At 38.3% G+C, this 18980-nt stretch overlaps 1 protein-coding gene across 4 annotated transcripts in view; it reads right to left on the reverse strand.

Annotated features, from left to right (window-relative positions):
- Positions 1 to 18980, reverse strand: part of NFIB (nuclear factor I B) — a 178792-nt gene that overhangs the window by 155592 nt on the left and 4220 nt on the right. For all 4 annotated transcript variants that reach the window (XM_062017371.1, XM_062017370.1, XM_062017374.1 and 1 more), the window contains exon 2: positions 16293 to 16824. In XM_062017371.1, coding sequence (XP_061873355.1) covers positions 16293 to 16824 — 532 coding nt within the window. The remainder of the gene's footprint in view (positions 1 to 16292; positions 16825 to 18980) is intronic.

An 18980-nucleotide genomic window follows, 5' to 3' on the forward strand; every position in this document is an offset into this window, starting at 1 on the left:
ATGGCAGCTATTGACCCCTTCTACACCAGAACTCCAAGTAGAAGTCACGAAACATTCTGACTGAAAGTGCAACCACAGCTACGTAGCTGTTTTCTGGTTTTAGAGGAAAACAAAGGAAGTGGTCTCTATTCTTCCCAACACAACCAACATCAGATTTTTTTTGCTCAGATTTTTCCCTGCAGTCTTAGCAGTCCATAGTGAATGCCACATGAATTCTTTGTACTGAATTCTTCAGTTAATTGGGCCATAACTAAAACTTAGCATAGTCTTGAGCTGCAAGGCCCAAAATACCTTAAAATCTTAATCAAGACATTTTTTTCTCAGTTTCCAAAAACTCCAAAAGCAGCACACTGATAGTCATTAACCTATATGCCATAGGCCTCTTCTGATATCTAAAAATATCTCAATTTCTGTAGTCTGACACACAAACTTTACAGAACAAGGGTGGAGGACAGCAGTAGCAGCAGACAACTACATACAGCACTTGATCTCTCAAGTAAATAAAAATACTCAGGAAGGCAACAGAGGAGAGATACAGTATACACGTAGAGTAGCCTTTGCTAATAATCTACTTTATAGCAACAGTGTTACTTTTTTGCCATTTTCTTTTAGTCCAGATAAAAGTTTTCTTTAACAGTCATGAGATTATCACAGTTGGTGCAACAGATGTTGGTCTCTAGGAAGAATGGCCTGATCCTGTAAAACCTGCTTTCTCATGTGCAGACCCTTTGAAATCAGTGGGATTTATGTAAATAGGGATTTGCAGGATTAGGTCTACAGTCTAGAGAGTCTGCAGCACGTCAGTCATACATGTTCTAGTTTTGTTGCCTGGGAACCCAATACACCAGAATAGCTTCTGAAAAGGACAAGCATCCTTTACAGAAGCAGTACAAATCTGAGCACAGTCCTTGCAACATGCATTCAGCATTAGGACTTTATACTCCAGTAAAACAATCCCTTCTGAGTCTAACAAGGTCCAAAGAGATCAGACCTGTTTCATATTAACTCACAAAATACAAAAAGAATGCCTCTTAAAATTACAAAAATGAGGAAAGGGGGATGGGGAAATTGAGATTATTTTATCCTTTATTTTTTAATTTTTTTCTAAATAGAACACCACATGGGATATGCATATTGTCTTCTCCTAACATCAAAACCTGGAACTGCAAACATTTTGTATACAGTAACTTTGGGTTACCATGGAGATGGAAGAAGAGAGACTACTATTCAGAAATCATCAGACCTGTCCAGCAAGGTGGTTCAAAACTAGTGCCAAAGGAGCACAGTATCCTCCATCACCAAGCCCCACACCCACTCCTTGCCCACTCCTCCCTAGCCCCACATGCATTGTCTTCTGTCACCTGACACGCTTACCACATCCCCTCCAGCTTGTCAGGAGATGGATTACTGCTGCAGCTTCCACTGCAAGGAGGCACGCATAGTCCATGGCTATCAAGCAGTCAAACCGTGACAGACGCAACAAAAGGCACTATTAAGTGGTAGCTGCCTCTGTGGAGACACTTACTGTGGGAAGCTGGGAAATGCCATCACTTTTACTCAGCAGCTGTGATACTCAGCAATGCAGTTACTGTGCCACTCAGCTTTCAGCCAACCAGGAAACAAGAAATATGCCAGCATGGCATTGGTGAGGCCACATCCCAAGTGCTGTGTTCAGTTTTGGGCCTCTCATTGCATGAAAGACACTGAGGTGTTGGTGTGCACCCAGAGAGAGAAACAAAATCAGTGAAGCATCTAGTGCACAAGCCTTATGAGGAGTGACTGAGGGAACTGGGGTTGTTCAATCTGGAGAAAGGAGGCTGAAGGGAGACCTCACAGCCCTCTACAACTACCTGAAAGGAGGTTACAGTGAGGTGAGTGCCAGTCCATTCTCCCAAGTAACAAGCACTAGGAGAGAAGAAATGTCCTCAAGTTGTTCCAGGGGAGGTTTAGGTTGGATATTAGGAAAAATTTCTTCACTGAAGGGGTTGTCAAGCATAGGAACTGGCTGCCTGGGGAAGTGACTGAGTCACCATATCTGGAGGTATTGAAAAACTATGTAGGTGTTATGCTTAGGGAGACAGTTTAGTGGTGGACGTGGCAATATTAGGTCAATGGTTGTACTCTTGAGGGTTTTTTCCAATTTAACAGTTCTATGATTCTATATGACACTTTCAGATAGGTAACGGGCTACCAAACCAGCCTTTGAAAAATGAAGTAAGGCATCCTTGTCAATAATATACATAATTAGAAGGTGTGCCAAACACCATTCACTCAAACTGGAAACTACGTATCAAACACCACGTCAATAAATAAAAATAAAACATACATACAACTGAGAGAAATCCAAATGAGCCTGCTATGGTTACTCCAACAGACACACTTTTTCAGAGTAGGTCTGCATCATCCTGTGAGAATTCACAGGAGCAGTGTACATAAAACCACAATAATATGTCATATGAATGCAGTTTTGCTGCTTTCAGGTCCTACATGAGCTTCCTCAGACCCCTCTCTTCACAGATCACTGTGTTATACCACAAAGGCAAACTTCAACAGCAACAAACTTAAAACTTCTAGAGCTTTTTTTCAACTTAAATGCACTTTGTAGATTATCATTCAGTTTTCTGCTGTGCATTTTGACAGCTGCTTCCAGGGCATTATAATGAAAGCTGGGAATTTCATACATACATTCACTACAATAAAACTGCTGGTAATTGCTGCTTTCCAAAATACAACCCATAACTGTAACTATTCAGTGGTCATATCTTGATGATCTAGTATTATTGCTTTATAACATCTCCGCTCAACCATATCTGTTGGTGTCAGACACAGAGTGCCTAACAACAGCAAGAGAAGTGCCACAAGCACAGGGAAGACAGAATCTCTTTTTATACAGTAATATGGAATTTTAGAAAAAGTCTACGTATAGTCCTCTCTGTACATTCCTCATCAGATGGAACAGAGAGTTCTGTGTTAATGCTTGTCCTGTTGTGAAACATGTCAGCAAGCCCAAGTTACTGTTCATATGGCTTGAATTCTGAAAAGGTCAAACTGGCTGAACTATATTTAAAAACACTTTTCTCTTACTGCAATAGGATAACGTGTTCTAAGACTATCTACTGCAGGAACATAAGACTCTTCTGATGATTTAACCTAGGCTCAGAAGCTAGTGCTCTGTACCTCACCTCAAGTCAATTACTGCTGAAAAATGTAGGAGAACAACACAGGACTCCAGCACAGCGCCAGGAGACTAAATATGCCCTTCCAATCAAGGAAACCTAAGCATCCTACGGCCAGGAAAGGAATTAAAAAACTGCAAAAGCCTGAAAGTCACATTATTTTATTTACTCATTAACACCATTGGACCCTGTGGTTACAAAGGATATCAGAGCACCTGAACCATCATTCTGGTGGACAATTTGATTCTGTTTAGGTGTGTCATTTTGGCAGACAATTCCTAAACCTGTACTTGATAAAAATAACACCTCTCCCTCTCTCAGTCTATACTGTCCTCATCATTAGAAAATTACTAGGATTTTTTTATTGAACACAACCTTTCCTGATGAAATGTTAAGCTTTTACTTCACCCTACATAAAAGGAAAGCTAATCAGAATTCTAGAACACTTCTAGCTACCTCTAAGTAATTCACTTTTTTTTTCCCATGTGCAACACCCAAAACCAGACAACACTGAACACAAATACACAGTAAGTCCATTCAGTTGGATGCAATTAGCAGTGAGCCCTTCTAATCATTGTTGCAACTTCATTCTAGGTCTTGGTTCCCACTACTGAACAATCAGTATTGTTATTTGACTCTGTGATGATCCTAGCCTTAAACCTGAAATACATCTTTGAACATACATGCATTACATCGCACAAATGTTGGAGGACAAACAATAGATTAATTGCTGGCCCTAATACTGTGTTTGTGAGTGCTAAGAAGTCACTCCAAATGTTCCAAAAAGGATTAATGCAGTATAACAAGTCTATTTAATTACAGAAAGACCAGTGATCCTCATTTTACTATAAGCAGCTTTTTCTTTATTTAGAGTCTGTAAATAAAATGGAAATCATTACAGAACAACTATAATTCTTGCACCAGAATATAAAAGTTACAGCAGCAATATAGTGATAAAAACATGTGAAAGGCCAGGGAGGATTATTTGTGCATTTGTGCATAGCAATGCAAGATTAAACAATTGTTTTTAAATATACTAGCACTCCCTACAATAGCTAAAATACAGAAAAACTTCTTATGCTCTGCGTAACAATGTGATATCAGTTTCCTTAACTAAAAAAGACAAAAATTAATCCAGTTAAAGTAATTACACATAGCTTAAAAAAATAAATCCTTCAGGTTTAATAAAACCAAAGAAGTCCTACAACATTACTCCTACAACACAAGCCTTTACAGATGACTGAACTGCAGTCAGTGATCTCACCTGTGAATGCATATATGGTAAAATCACAACTTGATATAGATTAAGTTATGTGTCTGAATCTAGACAGCCAATCAATTTTCCAATTCTCCTTTCTGCACAAGCTGGTTATTCTTTAACAGGAAGATAAACAATAGAATAACTTTCGATATTAACCCTTGGTTAGCTGTAAACTGTACTGTCTCAGTATCACCTGGATGGATAAACTTCATTTCAATTTTAGAAATTAATGTTGCTTCCCACTTTGAGAAGCAGGCATGGTAATTTTGTAGGTGTTGATGTTACAATTGGCTCATTACCAACCCGGAACTATTATCGTCAAGGAAGGAATGAGACAGCAAAGACTTAAAGAATAAAAGTAGATGGTGCACTGGGTCCAAAAAACACAAGTTACTAACTAAGTACTTAGAAGAGATTCAGTGGGGGCTTCAGGAAAGGGTAGATTCTCCAAGATTCTGAACCCTTACAAACCAATGGTCTCTCCTGGACTGCCTCAACCAGACCTCCTCAAGACTGGGAGATGAAACAGGATGATCAACACATTCCAGACACATGAATGCTGTTACATTAGCGTGGGTTTCATCTCACACCTCAGCCCAGACTACTGACCATCCATTCTCCTCCCAAGCTGGTGTGCTCTGACCTGAGCTACTGGACCCCTTCACAGAAAAACCCAGGCTCAGAGTGGAGAGAGGAACCAGACTGAGCTTGAACTGAACTGGCCTGCTGGGTGAACACACATATAACTGCCCATGTTGATTGCTTCTTTTGTCATTTTGTCTAAAGTAATTTTTCCCTGTCCTGTGGTTCCACCCTCCAGGGCTAGCTCTGCCCAGGGCTCCTGCAAACGGAAGCATGGGTGACCATGGAGCGCTCCCATCACAGACCCACTCTCCTGTGGCAGGATGACTCTGCTGCATGGTTTCTCTCCAACTCTCTCCCACGGAGCAGTACCACCGCAGGGCTTTGCAGTGGAGGAATGCTTTGTGTTGGCCCTCCCTGCTTGGGCAAGTTTCTTCCGTTCGGGCATGAGAAAATCCCGCAAGTCTCTTCTTCACAACACAGAGCCCACTTCAGGGCTGGGCACCAACACACAGATTTTGCTTGCAGTGAAATACAGGAAGGGTTCTAACTTTTCACCAGTACTATGTCAGTATTTCTCAACCCTCACTGAAGCAGTGCTGAAGCAAGCAGTCCTTTCTCTCCATGGGATCTGAGGCACAGAGAGAGGCTAAGCAGCCTTCCTGCAGTCACCTGGGGAGCCATGGAAAGGCTGGGGACCAGCACAAGGGTTCTGAAGTCCTTCCATCCAAACACTGAGTCATACTTTATATTGTCATCACAGTGACACTATTTAAGTTGTTTGCATCAGCATTCCCATCCTTTTCTTTCAGAGGAATTATATAACCACAATTAAAAATCACACCTAGATTATGGAGTTCCACACTGAAAAAAAAAGGTTTGATCATTCACAAGTACAAGAGAACACTGTATGTACTCATAGAATATAATTTTAGGTTTTTTTAAATAAAAAGTTGACAAAGAAATCAGATGGACTGTGGAAATATAAATTATTGTCTGCTGCAAAAGTCAATACACAGTGCTGTGAAATAAACTAGATTTTAAATTAAGACAATTTCATCAAATAAATCTATTCATGTGAGCAAAATTTTAAGGCTAAGACCTTAAATTAAGAACATACTGATTATCTGATGATCAGCAGAGTACAATTTTTGTTATTGTATAAAGGTATCAGTACCAGCATGTGAGTCTTCTTAACCCAGGAAGGCTACATCATGCCATCAGTTTTTCAACAGATCCAGTCTCTGATTTCAACAGACATTGCTTTTTAAAACTGTGGCACAATGCAGTAGATTATTAGATGTAATATCCATCTCAAAAAACTCAGCTGTCCCAACAGTCAAATTGTAGGCAACTATGGAAAGCACAAAGCCTACATCAAGAAGCTGACATTAGCATCAAGGATATTGACAGTAGGCTGCCTGTCCAGATACACAGCCTTCAAGAGTAATCCTTGAGGACAAGTAGCTTCCCCTAGAAACACAAACAGTTCGCACATACTGAAAAAAAGAAAAAAAAAAAAAGCAGAAGAAAAAGCTTGTTCTTTCTCTCCTTTTGGTAAGTTTAGGTAACACATCAAGTACCACGTGTAAAGTCCTTTGCTTTAGAGACTGTGGCTGCTCTTGCATAAAATCTGTCTCCAGGAAAATGACATTTTAGTACTAAAGAAATCAAAAAATCATTAACAACACTGATGTGAAATGGTGGAGTATTTTTAAAAAATTATTTTGATGGCTCTTTTCCCCTAAGAATGAAAGTGGTGTGCATACACATTACACTTTCATCACAAAATATTTTCAAAGTGGAACTTTATTCCAGTACATCCCACTCAAACAATGCTCACAGTGGAACTGGACCGACTGATGATGTTTGCCTTTGAAAAATGCAGTGAATCTGTGTACCGTAACAGACAAGAGATGCACTGCAGCCTGAGAGGGAGTAGTATTTCTCTCTAAACCCTAGAAATTCTCCCACCACCTCTTCCACTACACAGAGCTGTCAATTTGTACACATTGCTGTCGGCAAACAAAAGGTGGTGACATCAAGAGCAGATCCAAGGGAGGACATAGTGCCCTGGAGGGACAACATGACACCCACTGGGGTGTAAATTTGAGGCCGAGGTCTTCTTGTCAGCGATTACCACAAAGAACTGGAGGATGTGGTGTGGCTGACAAACAATGGAGAGGTCAAGAAGTTCGTGGCCATTTCATGACCCTGACAAGTCAAGGTCAAGAGATTCAGGTAGCAACTTGGCCCCGGCCTGAGTTACAGCACAAATGCATAGTTTTAACAAATCAGTTTTGGTCAATTAAACCTAACAAGACTTGTTGCATCACATAGCAGGGTTCTTGACACTAAAGCCAGGAGCTGAGGCCAGCCTCATAAAACACATCTTTTAACATGACATAACAAATTTAAGGTAATCCATCCAGAAAAAGCAGATGTCAATAATAAAATACAAGTTGCCTTGACTAGATGTTTTCACATGCTTAAATCAGGGAGACTGGTGTGCTGTCATCCTTTCAAAATATCTAGCATAATTTTCAATGCAGTAAATATACTTGCCATCTCTCAGACACAAGGCACTTCCACAATAACCTTCTAAGAAAATTTAGCATTTCCTTAATAGCCGCTTCATCAAAAAGGCTGAAAATGGCTTGGGATTTTAGGCCAATATAATTCACAAACAAAAAGTATATACTCTGTAAATATTTTAATTATATTTAATTTCTAAAGACGTGGAGTTTGTAATTACTGGATACAAATACGTGCATTTTCCTTTATTTCTATTTTAAAGAAAAATGTATAAATCTTACATCTCAGAAGATAGCTTGTGAAGGATAGAGGAAGTGACTAAATATTAAAATATAATGCTAGATTTAAGATAAATACTGCATACTTATCTTTTACTTGCTTAAATCTATCCTTTGTGAAAATACATATAGTAATCCATGTTGCTATAACTTGAATATTGGAAAGACAAATACATTCAGCAACTAAAGGTTTAAAATTCTCAGTTGCCAAGTAACTCCAAATCATATAGAATACACTTAGTTTAGCATAGCACTTGCATCAAACCAATATCAGAAAATTTATCTTTTTTCCAAAATTCTCAATGGACACACTGATTTTCTCAAACTCAGTTCACCAACTGTTCATTTTTGCATTTGGTTTTCCTGCTCACTGTCTAAGGAACAAAAGGGGAACTTTAGTGAAGCTGCCTTTATAGAAGGTCACTGGAAAACTTTTTTTTTTTTTCTTCTGCTCTGGAGATATACAGTTACTGTTATAAAGCACAAGGTTTCTCTGAGGGAAAAGAATACTTAACAGTTGAATGTGATTCTGCAAAGCTTTTGCACCATGCTTTCCTCAGTGCCATACTGTGGCCACTTATTTCAATTCCACTTCCCAGAGTTAAAATAAGTAGTTTAAAAGGTCCCAAACATTGTAAATAATTACCAATATTACTCTGATGTCTCTATAATTTTAAGTTGTCTTTTTGAACTGAGCAGGGCCATGGGAGCAAGACAGATGTATTGTGCAGAAGTCAAGGGGCATGAAGGTAAAAGCTCAGTCTGGCTAAAAACATCCAAAACACTATTACTGATAAACACACTGCAGCCTCTCAGCCCTTCCTCAGACAGAATTCTCCACAAAAGCCAAGACTGAAGTGCCCATCTTCCACCTACTGTGAAAAAGCTGCAACAAAAGTTGCATGCAAATAATGAGGTTCCTAAGAAAGAGCTAAAAATATATATTTGCTAAAAATTAAAAAGCACTATATACTTCAGAAAACGAAAGAATGTCTCTGAAAGGAGAGTTTACTGGCAGGAGTGTAACAAAGCAATCTTTTTGTAAATGAAAAGGTGGGGAGAAAAGATTAACAGCTAGCACACACAACTCTCTGCTCCCAGACAGTACAATATACACACCCAAATCAACTCTCTCTTCTCTTAAACAAAGATAATAATCTAAGATTTACCTCTCCTTTACTAGCTTCTGAGCCTTTCTAACCTCTTCTAATCCAATGTTCATTGCCCTGAGCCAGGTTTTTAGCAACTAGAAGTTCCATCAGACTTTAAAAAAAAATAAAAAAGAGAAAAAGAGACAGAAACTTCCCTGTGATGAATGACACCTTGTTTGACATCTGTCAAAATTGGCTAATCATACAGACCTTCTTCTTTTTTTTATATTCACTTAGCATTTGGAAAGTATCTGCAGATACCGCATTTCTTCTCCACCCAACAATGGAAGGAGCAATCCTATCCATTAGCCATTAACTTCACATTAGCCTTTTAACCTCACCTTCACATCATCCTAATCCAACTGAGTACAGCAAACCAACGTACCACCTTGTCAAGACTAGAGTCCAGGCTTTAGGAAGCCTCTTGAAACACTGTACTTGGCACTGTGGCACACTGCTCCAAGGGCCAGAGCTTCAAAGGGACACCAGTCCTTGTTTACATTGCTATACTAGCATTACAGAAAAGAAGGAAAATTAAAGAAGAAGGGAAAGATAGAAAAATGAGTGGACTTGACAGCAATCTCATGCAATTAACTTTAAAATCCAAGCTGCAGTGATATTTAGTGTTTAATTATTTCAATGAAGTTTCCACAGCTACAATGAATTCAATATGCATGAAAATTAAGCAATTTTAAACATAAATCTCTGCTGTTATTTGAAGTACTTCCTTAATGAATTAGTAGCCTTAGTTATAGTTTAAAGGCATTTTTTTTGTTTCCAGTATTGTTCTTCTGTCTGGAACTACTGTGAAGTGAGAATCTTCTGTTTTCTTTTCTATTCTTTTCTTTATTTTATGGCTTCTTGTTGTCAATCCAAATGTCACTCGTAAATTAACATTGACCTCTATATTTTCAACTACTTGCACAGAATTTATTTAACCATAGCCTCTTTTGTCTTAAACACACTTAATGTCATTTAACTCTGTGAAAATGACTCCACTTGGTGCACAAGGTAAGAAAAAACAGAACAAGCTAAAAATTCCTTCTTAAAATGTATATACATATTTTATTCGTGACTCTAACAGTAAAATTAAATATGGAAAATTCCCTTTCCTTTCTCATGCACCTATCATACAACCTGTAACCCTATTCCAAGGAAAATCAAAATTAAAAATACAAAAATACACACTTTTAATTCTTCAGATCTTAATGTCAGTTCACAAATACACATCCTAAAAAGTAAAAATTGCTGGATGATTTTTTACATGTCTTCATATCCTACATTTTCATGAATAAAGTATCTATCATTATCCATTGAAAAGCATTTCTATGCCTGTATAAACACCAAATTAACCTCCAATTATAACAATAAATGCCCTTCTTGTGTGCAATTTTAGAGCACGACAGATACTCAACACAACAGTTATCCAAAATTTTACACTAGAAATCTAGGAAAAAAAATCAATACAGTGTCTTTTCCAGTTGATATAAAAATTTTCAGAATTGCATTTTCCGCATGCCTGAACAGACTGGAATTTCTCAAAGAAACTAAAAGTTTTTTAAAGGTCCATTATTTCCTATCAGATTCTTAAACTACAAAGAAGTCTTCTAATATGAGAGCAGATAAAGTAAAAACTCATACTTCTGCTTCTTCCATTCTGATTCAAATTTGAGATTTAGCACAAGGGATCAGTATGTCATTCCACACCATAAGTAACAGGTTCCTAGAACACTCAGATGCCTATGGGCACTGAAAGTAAAGAGCTCTATTTCTTGTTGATCCCAGTAACTAATAATTTTCTGTGTAAACTCCAATATATCACCTTGGACCTTGACATACGCTTCTGCATAACAGGTTAAATGTTCTACTGTATGTTCACAGGTAAAGTATTCAGAAGAAGGCAAAACATTAAAGTTAATGAAAGTAGGAACAATCAGAAATTCAATGGATTTATTAATTCTTCTTTTTTTTATTAATTATATGTGTAAGCATTGGTGCACACAAGAAACGCAAGCCATCATCCAAAGTCCATCTGGGTGATGGACACTCAGACGTCATTGTAAGACTTACACAGAAAGCAGAGCCCTTAAAATATAATTTTGATTGTGATTTTAAGTGGAATTTCTAGCAGTCACAATAAACTAACCAAATTAATTTTATTTATCATTTTAGAATATGAAAATTATTACTGTATTATATCAGCAATTTTCTATTCTTACTTAACAAAAGCTACAGTATAACATGAAACATTTACGCAAATCTATTCCAAATTTTGAGCTTCCTACAAAAATAAGTTCACAAAACTCAAAAAGCTTCATAAAAAAATGAAGTCACTGACATATTGGGAGTTCACCCACCCACTCCTGCAATACAGATAGATTACATTTTTATAAGAATTACAGTTCCTCCTGGGAGGAGCACACATTTTTCAAAGTAAGACAGTGCACATACATTGCCAGGACTGTCTTAACTGCCACGACTGTCTTAAGTGCAGAGCACGGGGCTTGGCATTGGTGGTGGAGGGATGATCTGTAAGATCCTCTCCAATCCAAAGCATTCTATGAAGTGAAAAAGTTATATCCCTGCCTGGTTATGGATTACCAATTTGATAGTATTAAGCTAGGGTAAAAACCATTTTGAATCAATGTAGCACTCTGCACCCTAATGGAGATTATCTGAAAACGTGCTCACTAAACAAAGTATGCTCCCAAAAACAGGGTGGCCTCACATCATTTGCCCAAGAGGCCACTGGCGGGAGGGAGGCATGTGGCTCCTGCATGCAGCTGCCCCCCTTACTCGGCACCCACAAAGGTCCCAGTTGTGTGGCAGGAGGGTCCTGCAAAGTTCTCCTCTCCTTAGGCTGCAGAAGCCAGCCAGCCCACGCCCTCACTCTCCCTCTCTTCTTTCTCTTTCTCTTTTTTACCCTCCTCCCCGCCCCGCCGCCCCCCCCCCACCCCCCCCATTTCCCTCCCAGCCCCAAGGGACAGGACAGTCTGGCGATTCAGAGACTCTCGTAGGCCAGGCTTCCTTCTGTGCAGCCCTTTGGGTAGAGCTGTTAATCCTTCTTATTAATTAACGAGATAATAGCAGTTAACCGGAAAGCAATATTAATGCTAACTATCTAGGAAACATCCAGTAGAAATTATTTAGCTTTTTTACTGATTTCCTGCATAACAAAGTCATGCAGCTGAAACTGTAGCAGCATCTTGATGGTTTAAGTGAAAAAAATCAAGAGTGCCTGAACAGTATCAGACTAAGGACATCTGCATCTATTTCCTTCCCTCCTTCTTGGATAGTTTAAAAGATCCTCCCCTCCCTCAACTTCAGAGTTTATTAACAGCTGGGGATGTGGGCTCTCCCAGTTATGTCTCTCTTACACAAAGGAGAATGTAAACAGTAACATGACTTGCTCTGAGTAATGTACTCCAAGAGGCACATGCGTTAAAAACACTTGCAAACGTTTACTGTTTACATGTACCATTGCTTCAGTCCTTAAAACTCACATTTCACAAGGTCTACTATGCTTCATTCACTACTTATCTGCTGAAATACCTAACTCAAGTTTGCATTTTATTTATGCTGCAAAAAACAGCAGAGGTGATGCAGGGATTAGGAATTCTGCAGATGAGGCACATTACTGTAGATATTTCACGTTTTAGAAAAAAAACAAGCAATGCCATTTTAATTTTTTTTTAATTAGCCACTGTAAGAGTACATAAAACACCTATCAGAAGAAGGGATTTATATTATCTGGGTTCTGTTGCAGCAAACAAGTACCGCAGCTTTCATTCACTGATTGTCAAAAACTTTCCAATGTGCCCACTGCAATGCGGATGCCAACCAACGAATCAAAGGCATTCAGCAACTAGACAAAGAGGGTCTGATGCCAACCTCGGTGCCACTGGCAACCATTACTGGCATCAAGCACATTGTCTGCCTTTTTTTTTCCCTCTCCTGGCACTCGACAAACAAAATGGCGGTTCTTGTAGCAACGGGAACACAGCATAAGCGCTGCACTGAATCAAATGCCGTCAAATGACTTTATGAACTGAGATGTATTTCATACCAAACTATAGACATTTTCTGATGCCTGACAAAAAGAAAAAAAAATAAAAATCAAAGAAACAAACAAACAAAACGCAAACCAACAGGCAGTTTTGTCAATAAAAACAACGTTCATGCCATTCTCAAGGCTTGGGCTTTTTAAAAACTCGGGGAGGGGGGAGGGGAGGGATGGACCTGATACAGCAAGCAGAGCACTGCACAAGTGTGCTATGTTTAAGGACTATTTTGATGTTAAACATTGATCACAGTGTGTACTTCCCATTTTCTTCCTCCATTTCAGTCAAAGAAGCAGTATTGTAACCTATGTCAAGTCTGTTTTCCTCTTCCTTTTTTTTTTAAGATCCTAAAGAACAAGAAGGTAGCAGAAAAAGGAAAAAAAAAAAAAAGATGCTGAATTCTGACGGGGATGAGCAAAAAGAAGATGAAGTTGGTCAACGACAGAACTTCATAGATCGGTCCTTATTTCTCCTTTCAAGGCAGGCATAGAGGCAGAAGCTCTTTTTATTAGGAACTGAAAGCATTATTGACACTTCTAGATCTGGAAATTGTCAATATATTGTAACATTACTCTGCACTGCAATGCGGATGCCAACCAACAAATCACAGGCATCCTAGGCTAAACAAAGAAGGTCTGATGCCAATCCTGGTGCCACTGGCAACCATCACTGGCACTCAAACTATCCTTCGTTCTCTTTTTTTCTTCTAATCTTCCTTTTAGAAGCAACAAAAAAACCAAACTACTTGGCCCTTTTAATAATTTTGCATGCTAAATCCTTCTTCATATTTCGATTAGAGATTCAATTGGTTCTACATCTCTGCTTAGTTTTTACATGTTACTATTGGAAGGGTTTACATACTCTAAAAGAGAAATAAAAAAGCAAAACAGCATGTGTATAATGCAGCATTTTCGTTGACTTCATGCTTATCTTCTGCAACGCCTGGTGCTCTTAATCAACCGCACTACAAAGTGCCACAATTAACCTGCTTTCAATGAGGACAGAGAATCAAAAGTTTAACAAAACAAAAAGAAAAAAAAAACCACACAAAAAATTACTTAATATGACTTCTTTAAGAAGAGAGCCAACAGATGTTAATGAAAGATTTACTGTGATGCAGCAAGACAGATACAAAATACATGCAGTTTACTATAAACAAAAGGGTCTACTAAGGGTGACTTGGTACATAGAAATTAGCCAGTTTCATCTTCCATTATGTTCTCAAACTAGCATCAAAGAAAGTTATAATATTACAGCATGCTTATCTTACTCATTTCTGATGAGACAAGTGTTTTAAATAAACTCATACTCTCAGTCAATTTAAATCAATAAAATCAGCTATGCCCTGCAATTATTTCTCCTACTTCAAGTTACTGGCATCCAACAACTTAAAAGTCGACAGTGTGTAAGAGTACTCTGACCTCAGCTTCTTTGGCTCAAGAGCTACTTAAATTGTTTTGCCTCCCTTTGTAGTTTTGACTTTCAAAGACAGGTAAATCCATTAGAATTAATCAGTAAGCTATGTCTTGCAGCATATGCATTTAATATATAAATTTTTTTTTCATCGCAAAAGGAGTTTATAGGTACAAATTATTTCTAATTAAGCTTTTTTGTTTAATGCTATCAAAGAAATCTTACGTTATTGGGAATTTGATTTACCAGACACTGCAGCTGCTTAAAGTCACTGCAAAATACCTAAGTGTTGTCTACTGCTGTAGAGAGAAAAACACAAACAATAAAAATAGGTGAAAAAAAAAAATCATATCTTTTCATGACAAATAACAAAAAAAAAAGAATCCTATTTACACATCGACAAAAACATGGTGCTCCACTTGCATAAGTAAATGCTAAAAGAAGAAATCACTAAAAACAGAAAGGTTGTGTTGTGAATCTCTTCTTTTAAAGACTGAGTACACACTGAATGAAGGCATGTAGTTTTACTTTTTTTGTTACTAAAAAAAAACATTCCATTTGTTTTTCTGTTAAATTCCACAGTTATGTATCAGCAATCAGATAACAGCCTGCCATCTGCCCTTCTGCGGGCCATTTCTGCCTGCTACCAGGCCAAGTTGTGAAATGGCCCACCATCTGCGGCTGGTCAAACTTTCCCTAGTTGAGATTTGTGGCTAGAAAATAAATGTTTTATTACTGTTGATCAGTCAGCAATACAAAGATGTCTAGAGGATAGTATAATTACCAGAAAGAGCCAATATGACCCCTCACAGAGAAAAAACATTTCAGAAGGCTTAGTATTGGAGGAAAAAAATCTTTATCCACTTACAGTCATTTACAATTTCAGGAAAACTCTGAGTATTGTTACCTAACTATGCAATATAACTAGCAGCTTTTTCCCTGATACGTGATTATCAGAAGCCTTGGTTTTATTTTCATTATATTTCTTTAAGAAGCTTTTCCATAGTGTTCCCGCAATTTTCCACATTTCAATTATCTGCCAAATAAAATCAAGTATGTTAAGAGTGTGATTGCGAAAATTCACTTTTTATGGAAAATTCTCTCAAAATATTGCAATGTGGATTTTTGTTCTAAAGCTCAGATAGGTAAGATGAACTAGTGATGTGAAATATGGATAAAACATGTCACGTACAGTATGCTGTAATTCCGTCTGTACCTGGTATTTACAAAGTAGTATTTTTGTGCAAAAGTTTTCTCCTGTTTTACTTTACAGACATGAGAAAGCCTACAATCCCTCTTCAAAGTGACAGTAGGTTCATCAGTTTAAGGATGAGTTCTTTATTATTTGTAACTGCAAAGGCAACAATAAATACTTGAAGTAGTTATTTTGACTGTGCATACACATACCTGCATCTCTTACTGACAGTACTGGGGGAACTAGTACAAAAACTCCATGATTTGAAAAACAAGAGGAATGTTTTCTGAAGTCACAAGTGTACTATGCAATATATTGCCACTTTTTGACCAAAAAAAAAAAAAAAGGCAACTTCAGCGGAACTAAAGTACCACCTTGGTACATCCTGCTCTCCCTGCTGTCTCTTGAAAGAGAACAAGGCACAAATGTCAAACATAAATGTGCTTCACACAGGTCTGTAGGAATGTGTTTGTGTAACTATATATGTCTACACGCTAATTTACATATGGTTATGTACCACATTACGTCTAAAGACCACAGAATAATGTTTCACTGGAAACCAGCCCATAGGGGAACCAGGGCTTCTCAGAATCAGAGGCTGACATACTAACATAGAAACACACGACAATCTGCTTCCTACCTTGCTCCTGCACGTAGTATGCCAAAAACAAATCAAGCTCCTTGACTGATACTGTTATGTGATGTGGCTGGACGCAAAGTGCTGGATTTGTGCAATGTGGGGATTTCATGAGCCGCTCTCCATCCGTACTTTCCAAGGGGATGCCTTTGAACAGGATCACCATGACTAGATCCAGACGCCAGACTTTGTCAGCCTGTCGCAGGCAGTCGATTCTCCTAATCTTACCCTTCTGGTCAGGATTGGACAATACACAGCATGGGTGCTTCTTCCCAGTCACCGTGAGCACAAAATCCTCCCGGAACTCTTGGCGAATATCTTTGCGCAGCTTGGCCAGGAGCCTGGATGCCCACTTCTGTTTAATTTCAGGCTTTTCACTAAGTAGCTCATCCTTGACTGCTCTTTCCTCATCCTTCGACATTCGTTTCTCATGCTTTTTAAAGTACTTGCGTTTTCGAGCCTGAAGGTTGAACCAAGTATAGGCAATTGCACGGACATGTGGAAGAAGTGCCTCAATGAATGGGTGAAATTCATCCTGTGGAAAGAAGTGGAGGGAAAAAAAACGAAGAAGAAAGCTCAAAGTCAGTAACTTCTCATAATCAAAGCAGTATGAAGAAATGTTCCTGAAAATCTGAAAAGTGAAATTCAAAATTAAAAGAATAAACATTTAAAATTTACGCAAAAAATTCTGCATTACATCTTTTATGCAATTACTGCCACTGTCAAGCAGCAGACACAAAGTACACAGAGAACTGCATTTTCCCCGTATTTCACCCTTTGAAAATACCATGTGAAGATTTTATTTTGTACGCCTCCCCTCACTTCATCCCACAAGGCTGCAAAGAGAATATCATTTAAAAGAGATGCTAACAAGATGTTCTGATTCTAACATTTAAATATCTGACTGAATGGCTAACATCAAGAAAAGTACCATTGCACAATGAGGACACTACACGGTTTTAAAAAATCTGAGCAGAAACGTTCAGAAGGCTGAGGCGAATGCCACAGTTCATTTCTCTTCTCTGTGGCACAGAAACACAAAGCATATACATGCTCAGTGTAATGCCACACAGTTCCCGCTTCTGGAGCATGCTCCCAGCAAGAGACTGCTGGTGGCACAAAGAGCATGCGCCATTAAACTTGATCCATTTTCTTATCAAACGTCCAACATTCCAGCACTGAAACAGCACCATTCCAGCGGTGGTAACTAGAGAAACCAGTATACAGTAACGGAAAAGGGGCAAAAGACACAGCATGCCGTATACAAATCCTGAACAGAAGCTCCTGTGCTTTCCGATCTTCAGGCTTCCCTCCCACCACCTCCAAACTTCATAAAATAAAAGTTTATGAAGTTGAGAACAAAAATTACATTTATGTTCTTCCGGTAGCTCCACTGTGAGTTTTGAAGCCCCACAGAGTCAGTTAATTTGTTAACTGATTACATGAGTGTCGCAATTATTCTAAACCCCTTAAAAATCAATCTGAGGTGTACAGTGAAAAATGGCAACTTGGCACAAACTTTGCATTCTTTGTGTTTCTGCATACTGTGGCAGAGTGACATTATGAGTGCAACACTGGTCAAATGCTGCTTTTGTGAAATCCATGCAATTTTATTTCCAGTTCCGAAATATCCCTTTATGTCATCTGGCTTCACCTGCAAGTTCTTAACTTCTGCCTAACAGTCACATGGACGGCATTAAGCAGGTAATGCTGAGTTGTCTTCTACAAGTACAACCTACAGCAATTAAATTAATTCATTTTGTCTGCTTAAAGTACCATCCTACACATGCATGTTAGTATCTAAATAGGTCTTTCCCAAAAACTAATGCCTTTTTTCAGTGAGCAAATACACTGTTTAAAACAACATGATCTGCTTATCAAACATTACTGTATTTTGGTTTGGAAAGGAGACCTTAGGGGAGGTATCTTTCTTCCTGCATGCAGGCATATTTAGTTTTAAATACCATATAGATTGTTCATCATACCGAGAGGCACAGTCAATCAAACTAAAACTGAACCTTTTTTATACAATTATATTCAAGAATACAATTAACAAACTAATAGTCCAGCTACGCTGCTACACAAGGAATGAATTATGTTTAAACAGGCTGATTAACTCCATTAGGTAAAAATGATGAAAGTATAACTAATGGTCTCAATTATACAGAGTTCAAACTCCCATTGTAGAAGCTTCAGCCCAAGAATTTAATAGATAATCTTCAAATTTCAAACAAACTTCAAAATTTCCTGAATGGTAAAAGAACTCACTAGATCCAGTTATCTTTCTTCCCTAATTCTCCTCGAATCACACAGCAAACAACAGAAAAGTTGCAAGCAGTTTACCTACGACCACGCTACCTTCACAGAAAAATACAAAAGAAGAAAAAAAGGGGGAGAGAGGCAATATAGGAAGATAATTCAGTACATAAACGATTGTATTACAATATAATGCTTGACAAAGAGCCACAAAGGCAATGATTAAACTGATTAGTAGTTTCCAGCAGAGATTTGAACAATTCTGAATCTATACTGGCACATAAAACTAGGCCATGGAAAGAGTTAAACCACAATCTGTTCTTTGTGTGGGAAGGCAATACTGCTCTGAGTAACCACAGCCCATGATAAGACTTCCCTATCTTCGTATGTTTTCTGATGCCATGCTTTTTTTCCCCTCAGTTATAACTACCAAAA

Source organism: Colius striatus, chromosome Z (genome assembly GCF_028858725.1).
Source record: "Colius striatus isolate bColStr4 chromosome Z, bColStr4.1.hap1, whole genome shotgun sequence".
Lineage (NCBI taxonomy): Eukaryota > Metazoa > Chordata > Aves > Coliiformes > Coliidae > Colius > Colius striatus.